General features: G+C 41.9%; 1 protein-coding gene across 1 annotated transcript; it reads left to right on the top strand.

Annotated features, from left to right (window-relative positions):
- The first annotated feature begins 4,862 nt into the window (after positions 1-4,862).
- On the top strand, positions 4,863-7,806 carry LOC147900020 (pentatricopeptide repeat-containing protein At3g12770-like). The gene is made up of 2 exons (XM_087377044.1): positions 4,863-5,225; positions 5,325-7,806. The coding sequence occupies exons 1-2, from the start codon at positions 4,921-4,923 to the stop codon at positions 7,453-7,455; spliced, it is 2,436 nt and encodes an 811-aa protein (XP_087233170.1). The 5' UTR covers positions 4,863-4,920; the 3' UTR covers positions 7,456-7,806.
- The last annotated feature ends 1,160 nt before the right edge of the window (positions 7,807-8,966 follow it).

Below are 8,966 nucleotides of genomic sequence, written 5' to 3' on the forward strand. Positions count from 1 at the left end.
GCAATCAACTCCTCAAAATTAAGAAAATTCTCATGGACAGCAATGGATGTACGGGATTGTGCATAATCCTTTCCTAGACCATTCAAGGTCACAGAAACTAAATCATCATCTTCCACTGGAGACCCAATAGAAGCAAGTGCATCTGCAATCTTCTTCACCTTCATGTGGTAGTCATTGATGCTCATTTTTTCTCTTTACACATTATGCAACTCCTGCTTGAGCTGCATTTTCCTGGCTTGCGTATTTGTGCTATACATTTTTGTCAAAGTATCCCACGCCTCCTTTGGCGTGCTTGCATCCTGAATATGCACAATCATAGAATTTGAAATATTGATAGATAGCCAGTACATAACTTTTCTGGCTCTCTCATGCTAGCCTTTCAATGCCTGCAACTCCTATTGATTGGGAACATTAGGAATAACTGGTTCTTGTTCAGCTCTAGCAATGAACTCCCAATAGCCTTTCCCCTTAAGGAAATTTGTCATTTTAAACTTCCATGCTTGGAAGTTGTTATTGTCAAGCTTTTTAGCGACTATCTGTGAAAGAGCATCAGACGCCATTACATAACACTGCAAAAATATTCTGTCATTGCAAAAAACACAACTTTTGCCTCACAAGGGCAAATCTGCAAAACTGACGAAAGTGGTATTTGACCACACAGTCACTTCCTAGTGACGATTTTGCATCAACAGGCAATAAGAATGATTTTGTCACTCCCAATATCTCTACGCACAGGCATATGATGCAATTTTTGCGGCAACTTTTCACCGACCTGCGGAACAGTGGTCGCACACAGCAAAAAACAGGGCACTTTTCTAAGTGCCTGCGAAAAACTTCCGCCACCAAAACGCACCCCAAAATGGCCTCTAATCAAAAAAATAATGTCACCAAGGGCTTTGCCTATCGTCCGCAGCATATACTGCCCTCTCGCCACACCGCAAAGGGTGTCCCAATCTGAGACAGTGCACTCTTGCACTTTCCGGCTGTGCCACCTGCAGAGATTTGCTCTGAAACTCGAAAAAGGAAAGTAACACTGATCCTCTTACCAAGACACCGTGAACTTGGTTTGCTTTCTTGAGCTCCTTACCATGAACCGAGTTCTGATACCATGTGAAGAGAGTGGGAGAGAAGTAAGGAGTCTCACTTGTAGCTTTCTCACATACACAATGGGGGAATACACACAAAGGTGGAGGCTGAAAATAGTTTTCCTCTTCTTAGTTGTGAAAGCGAAAAGAACTCTAAGTACAAAAGGAATAGGTGAACCCTATATGTGGGTCTCAAACCAAACTCAGCTAACCTAGGTGGCATACTAACTGAGCCACTAACTAGAGTACATAAAGATAGTTGTCATCCAGCTATTATTCATGGGCGGTGTACCAACTACATCTATAGCTAACAAGTCGGTGACATAAATGCACAACGGTCACCCTGGCATATCACGAGTGGAGCTCAATATCTCAATAGGTGATACTTTGAGACCCTCGGGGTCAGCAGGCCCTCCAGCGTGCAATTAATGTTGGAGTGCCAATCTTTGCCTTGGACCGTCTCTTTCCCCACAGTAGAGCTTAACTCCTTTTGGAACACGATGGCAATGTGCTAGATCTCATTTACTATGTTGCCCTGATAGTCCTGCACATGATCAGTTAGATCCCTCTGGCGGTTTCTCTTAATTGCCCAAAAAAAGGCCTTCAAGGTGTAGTCTCCAACTGCCAGCCAGGTCTGCCATCTCCTGGTTCTCGCCACCTCAGCTTCATGTAGCTCCGCTTCTTGCATGGCTCATTATTGACCAACAAAGGGGTGGTGGATGAGAGGCTCCATGGAGGGTGGAGTAATAGGAACGACGCTCTTCTATCACATTCCGGTCACTTGGAAGTTTGCAATTCCAGTCTCCATCGATCTCCCCCGCAATATCCCTTTTGCATTTAATAAGAAGCTGCTGTCCAACAGAGGCTTCTGCTATCTGATTCGGAGGGCTAGAAGGAGATTGCGGCAAATCTAGTTGACCCAGTGAGGCGGTGGGACAAAGCCCTAAGAGAAGTTATGTAGATTGCGAAGGCAGAGGACCCAAAGTATAGGAAAGCTCACAAAGAACGGTGGTTGGTGGCTCAGGCGGCACAAGAATCCCTTCGTGCTGCCATCGTGCCCTCTCCAAAGGACCCCTCTACCCCGAACGTTTTATTTAAAACCACTTAGTGCATAACATAATGGGTTACCAATGGGAATGTAATTCCATTTTAAGTTTAACTCTAACTTAACAAAACTAGTTATGTTAAACTCACTAACTTAACCTAACTACTAGTGGGAAAAGGACTCTTTAGGTAATTGTAAATAAACTCTTTGCCATGGGTGAATAACGTCTCCATACCATCGTACATGTATTAAAAATCCATGTCCAATCATTGTTGCTCCTAAAGAGAGATATTATTGGCCCTAGTGGTGTGGTTATGCTATGGACCATGCAAGTGTGCCTTAGTTTTAGCACAACAACTCCTCCTTAAACTTGCCTCCCTCTCAACTTACAAATCCTCCATCCTCTACTAGATAGTTGCTTTTGTTTGTGGTAGTACACATTTAGGACAAAGGGCTTATAGTAATGTGGAAATTGCATCCCATGCTACTTATTATTCGTATGCTCTACATCAAGACTATCCTTACGCACTTGAGTAATTAAAGTCCAGAACTTGAGTACTTAAAGTCTAGAGCGTAATTTAACTCACACAATGTATTTTTAAGGTGCAATATGTCATGGTCATGGTAGCTATATAAATTCTTGCCATGACTCACTACATAATAATGATTCTGCTAGTGATAAAAGAAGGTTGTTACTTGATCTTAAAAAAAGTAAGCAATATACATTGTGATTTTTTTGGGATGTCATACAAAATAAAAACTCATTCAAAAATAAATCACAAAATATATTTACATCAACTTAAGTTGGTAATAGCAAGAACCCTATACTGGACTACACAAAGCATAGTACAAAAAGAACTCAAGATATTGCTGAGAATTGCTCTATGCAAGAGGATTTACTACTACATGATGTGCACTACCTAGCAACAAATGCAAGCTAATGCACGGGAATGCCCCTGTGAATGATTGGTTGCTAGAGCTGCTAATACAATATGGTATTCCTAGCATTGTTATCATTAAAAAGATCATTACAAATGTCACAAGGTTAAGTACAAATGCCATGTGTTCTATGAAGTTCACATGCCTATAAATACACAATCAGAGAATGGAATGTACAACATACGATTGCAAAGACAAATGGTTATTAATTATTTCAAAATGTCATTTTTAGTTTGAATTCTCGATTCTTGTTGGTAATTCATCCATCATATAAAGGCTGAGTATGGATGCCATGTGTTCGATGAAGTTCATGTGCTTATATATACATAATCAAATAATGACATGTACAAAATACGATTGCAAAGACAAATGGTTATTAATTATTGCATAATGTCATTTATAGTTTGGATTCTCAATTCTTGTTGGGAATTCGTCCATCATATAAAGGTTCAATTCATGAATTCATTGTGTAAGAAATGCTAATTGACCATGTGGGCAAGTATAAAAAGTAACACAAACCATGCTTTTTAATAAGTTTCCAAAATGATGGATTTCTTGAAAAAAGGTACAAGAACTAATAAATATGTTTGCAAGGTGTTGCAAGGAAATTTCATACTAGAAAGCTTGAGGTTTATCTCACAAAGAGCATTGGCAATGAGTGCACATCCAACATCGTCTTTGCTTTCTCTATACCAATGGATAAGAATGCGTTGCCCTAGTATTGTGACCCCTAAAGGAGGGCACAGTCCTGATCGACAAGGTTCATGAGCACCTTCTCGATAATTGAGGGTGGGGGGCTTCTTGAAGGAGTACATTTTAGGGCCTTTACAAACAAGAGGCGTGCCTTGACGTGGCCACCACTGAGCATCTTTACATTAGCTGCATAAAAAGGGGAGCACCCATCAACATGGGCAACCTCAACCCGCCTCGCCCATCCAAAAATGATGCTTACACTGGGTTTTGAACCCTTGTGTTGTCCATGGGAAGGCTCGTTTCTTGGGTTATCTTCTTTTGTTCATTACAATTATTCTCTTTGTTTATTTTTTTGTATCTACACATGGGCACTATGGCCTGGGATTCACAAACATCTAGATGTTTGTAGAAACATGGGCGTTTGTCCACACGTTACTCTTTCATTGGTCATCCAAGAGGAATTAGTTCTCCATAGGGGACTAAACTCAGGCAGCCTAGAATAGCCACCAAGGTTTGGACATCTGGAAAAGTGGGCTGGAATCGAGGACTGGTAAGATTTTATTCATTTTAAACATGTCTGAACATCTGTGAAGCAAATAGTGCCTACACTTCAAAAATTGCACACACAACATTCGGACATTTGTGAATCCTTCCTAACCACACATTGCCCACCCCTGGGCAATGTGTATCCACCCATAATAGAGGGGTTTACATGTGTTGAAAACATGCGAAGGAGTTTTTTTTTTGTTTGCGTTGTATGAAGAGGAAGTGCCAATAGGGCTTGAACTCCAGGCCGGTACATACACACCCGCGAGTTTTAGCCGCTTAGTCTAAACTCTATTGGCAACTCGAGAGTTGAAACAACTTTTTTTTGTGTGAGTTGTACTGAAATTGAGAGTGCGGACGGCGTTTCGATACGGGGTGACGAAGATAGAATATTGAGCTGTCCTTGGGGGGTCAAACATTGATACATGGGTCTGGAACGAGAAAAACTCATGTGGTCAAACCGGCATGTTATAAAGAGGAAGAGGTTAAACCCAAGGAGTTGAATTTGGTAAGAGTTTGTGTTAATTCTAGAAAAGAGAGATTCACAACAAAAAGATCCTCACACTTTGGAAGAAAGAGATAATCTCTTCATCACAAGCTTGCTAGCAAGCTATGCAAGTTGCACTGGCTATGGCGTCCTTCCCATCGCCCTCCTGTGGCCTCTACCGCCCCTGGAAGCTCAGCCCCGGCGTCGATGCCCCCCTTAGCTTGCTCGAATTGCCCCTTCCTCCTCCCTCTGCTGCTTTCCGCGCCTCTGCCTCTACCAAAAGTGAACGTGATTTGCTCTGCGTCGATGACCTTCCCCATCGTAGCGTGCCGCTTGCTCCTGATTGGCGGCAGCCCCACGACTTGTTCGGTCGTACTGCCCACGTCGACCCCAATGCGGCGCTTCACGTTCCCGCAAACGAGAACCGCAGGTATTTGTGCGCTTTCTGAACGATATTGTAGGTATTGTACTGCAAACGAGTACTGCAGTATAGGATCTGATGCCGCTTTGCCATTGCTTGAATCGCCAGGGTAGCAGCAACCCTTGATTCTCTTGGAGATTTCATGGTGGAACAGCTGGACAAGGCTCTGGAGACCTTAGAACGTTTGAATAAGCAAGGGACGCCTATATCGCACGAGATCATCCATCGTCTTCTGCAGGCGTGCATCAAACAGAGAGATTTAACAGCTGGCAGGCGATTGCATTCCATCATGGTCAGCGATGGACTGGACTCAGTGGCTGCTTTGGGGGATTACCTTATCCGCTTGTTTGCATCGTGTGGAAGCTTGCAAGAAGCAAACGTTGTGTTTTGCAAGATTGCTAATCCAAGTATTCATACATGGCACGCAATCATTTCAGCCCATGTCACGAATGGACAAGCGGCAAAGGCTCTTGAATTATATCACAGTATGCAGCAGGACGGTATAGAGCCAAACAAATCTATTTTCTCCTGCATCTTGAAAGCTTGCGGTACTGCAGGAGACATAGCACAGGGCAAACTTATACACGACCAGATTATTCAAAGTGGACTTAAATCAGATGTAGTACTTGACAACACGCTTATTGACATGTATGCCAAATGCGGAAGTTTGGACAAGGCACGTGATATATTTGACAACTTGTCATATCGGGATGCAGTGAGTTGGGATGCGATGATTGCAGGCTATGCTCGGCACGGAGGTGGTCTTTCTGCCCTTGAACTGTTTGAGCAAATGCAACATGAAGGCATTGAGCCAGATAATGTGACGTTTTCATCTATTTTGAAAGCATGTGCTAGTATAGGAGATATAGGGAAGGGCAAGTTGATACATGAACAAGTAAAAAGACATGGGCTCGAATCAGACAGCATAGTTGGGGCTGCTCTTATTGACATGTATGCTCAAATTGGAAGCCTGGAGGAGGCATGCAAAGTGTTTAATGAACTAAAAGGTCAAAATGTGCTGTTGTGGAATGCAATGATTGGGGGATATGTCCAGCAAGGGCAAGGACATGCTGCGATTGAACATTATCAGAAAATGCAACAAGAAGGCATGCAGCCTGATAAAGCAACGTTTCTGTGCATCTTGAAAGCTTGTGGTAGCATAGGAGCCCTAGGGCAGGGCAAGTTGGTTCATGCTGAGATTATGAGAAGCAGGCTTCAATCGGATACTGCTGTTGGAAACGCTATGGTTGATATGTATGCTAAATGTGGCAGTATGGAGGAGGCACGTAAAGTGTTTGACATTGTACAAAATCCGACTGCGGTGTCATGGGGTGCAATGATTGCAGGATACGCCCACCATGGCAATAGCAGCTTGGCTCTGCAACTTTTTGATGACATGCAAAAACAAGGTCTGAAACCAGACAGCATAATGTATACCAGCATCCTCAAAGCCTGCAGTGATGCAGGGAAAGTGGTAGAAGGGCAAGGCTACTTTAAACAAATGAGAGAAGAGCATGGCTTAATTCCTATAACCGAGCATTACAACTACATAGTAGACCTTCTTGGTCGTGCAGGGCAGATGAATGAGGCTGAAGAAGCTCTAGAAACGATGCCGATCTTGCCAAGTCTTTCTGGGTGGATGTCATTGCTCACTGCCTGCAGGACATATAGCAAACTGGAGTTAGGAAAACGATGCTTTGATCAAGTGCGACTGTTAGATCCTAACAATTCTGCCAGCTATATATTTATGTCAAATATCTATGCTGCGGTTAAAATGCAGGACAATGTAGAGAAAATACAAACGCGTAGAAGATTTGCTGGTGCTTGGAAGAAGCCTGGAAGGGCGTGGATAGAGGTTGATATGAAGGTGCATGAATTTACTCCTGGAGATAAAAGTCATGATCTAACTGATAAGATCTATGCCAAGTTGAAGAGCTTAAGGATACAGATGAAGAAAGAAGGATATGTTCCTCGGCTGGACTTGGTGTTGAAGCCCATGTCAAGTAGGGATAAGGAAGATGCCTTGCTTGGACATTGTGAGAAATTGGCCATAGCATTTGGGCTTGTAAGCACTCCACAAGGTGCAACTGTTCGAGTCACTAAGAATCTTCGAGTGTGTGCTGACTGCCACACTGCGAGTAGACTTATATCCAAACTTGAGAGGAGAGAGATTATAATCAGAGATACATACACTGTTCATCGTTTTGAGGATGGAGAATGTACGTGTGGGGACCGCTAATGGTAAACGTATGATGTGAACTCATTTGGAAATGTGGAATTTCCTTGCTTCCTCACTCCGAAATTCGGTTTCGAATAGGAAGTCTTTTCCTTAGAATGATCAGGAACTACGGTGTCTTAGAGGAGGGAGGAGGAATGTCCATACATCATGCACTCTCAGAAGAATCTGTGCATGGATACTCCCTTGAATGGAAGAGCTTCTGTACAGGAAGAGATTAGTGTCACTTCAACACTAGTTTCATCATGAAAGTAACGTGGATTTTGGAGGTGTTACATTTTGATTTGAGCTTGTAATATTTTCGATTAGGATGGTTGACTATGCTAACCTAGGGATAAAGTGGTTTTAATTTTTCCTGAGTAGAGATCAGGAGGCAACATGTGGCAAAATAGTTTAATCTTGTTGCCACTATTTGCATGGTTATCCTCATTTAGTGAGCTGTGGTGTTTGTGTTACTGCAATCAGATGCTATAAGTGTTTCATCCCTGTCTCAGGTCTAAAGGGATCTTATTAGGGTTGTTTGAGTTTGCTGCTTTGTTTTATGATCTTCGTGACTTCAACAGGAATTTTTATAGTGTGTTCTGAATTACAACCTGTACCTCCTACTGCATGTTTTTAAAGCACCTTTAGGTGTTCACCAGGAATATTACACCTGGATATGCCTGGTGCATAGCTGGTGTGTGTCTGTCGATGCTACTAGACGGAGCACAGCTGCTATGCATGACATCAAGAGCTGCAGAGTTTTGATGTGTTGAAACTCGATTACAGCTCAAATGTGAAAACAGCTTTAATTGGGGTAAAAAATTGCACGACGATGTTTATTTGCCCAATATATCATCCTCCTAATGCATGCAATCTAGTTTGGTACACATTTGCAGTCTAATGTTGTGGCATCACACGTTATCTGCAGACTGTGATTAGTCCTCTTAGGTATGTTAGATTTTTGGAGTTCATTTACTCTTAGGTACCTGTTTGGTTTAATCTAGTTTTGCTATATTTATCTATATGTGTGTGTGTGTGTGTAAATTTGTTTATTGTGTTTTTCCTTTCACTCCCATATTTTATCATTTATTATCTTTTTAAATTTAAAATAAACAAATAAAGAATGAACTAATTAAAAAATAATGTGTTTTTAGAGGATGAGTTTGGGAATGTTCCTGGATTCATCTAGGTGTATAAATGAACTAATTAAAAAGCAATGATAATAATTGTTTCCTTGTGTTTGCGTTGGTGTTGCGATTGTTTGCTTATATGTATGTTGGCTTATCTTTGTTCCCTTGTGTTAGTTTTGTAGTAGTTGTTTCTTTCTGTTGCTTCTTGTTCTTCTTCTTCTTCTTTTGGGGTTAGGTTGTGTTGTGGTGGAAATTTAACCCTCTCTCTCTCTCTCTCTCTTCGCATTTGTTATTTTTATTGTTCATTTTGTTTCTTCCTTTTTGCTATCAGAGTTTTTGTTGTTTGGTTGGGATTTCAAAGCTTAGTAAGCATTGGGTTTACCCAAGAGATTCCGGAATCTT

The sequence above is a fragment of the Dipteris shenzhenensis genome, chromosome 7, assembly GCF_047967505.1.
Source record: "Dipteris shenzhenensis isolate YYH24624 ecotype China chromosome 7, Dip_SZ_1.0, whole genome shotgun sequence".
In the NCBI taxonomy this organism is placed as follows: domain Eukaryota; kingdom Viridiplantae; phylum Streptophyta; class Polypodiopsida; order Gleicheniales; family Dipteridaceae; genus Dipteris; species Dipteris shenzhenensis.

Coding starts and splice junctions, on each gene's coding strand:
- LOC147900020 (XM_087377044.1), top strand. CDS start 4,921: ATGCAAGTTGCACTGGCTATGGCGTCCTTCCCATCGCCCTCCTGTGGC. Junction 5,226..5,324: donor CCCGCAAACGAGAACCGCAG/GTATTTGTGCGC, acceptor TTGAATCGCCAG/GGTAGCAGCAACCCTTGATT.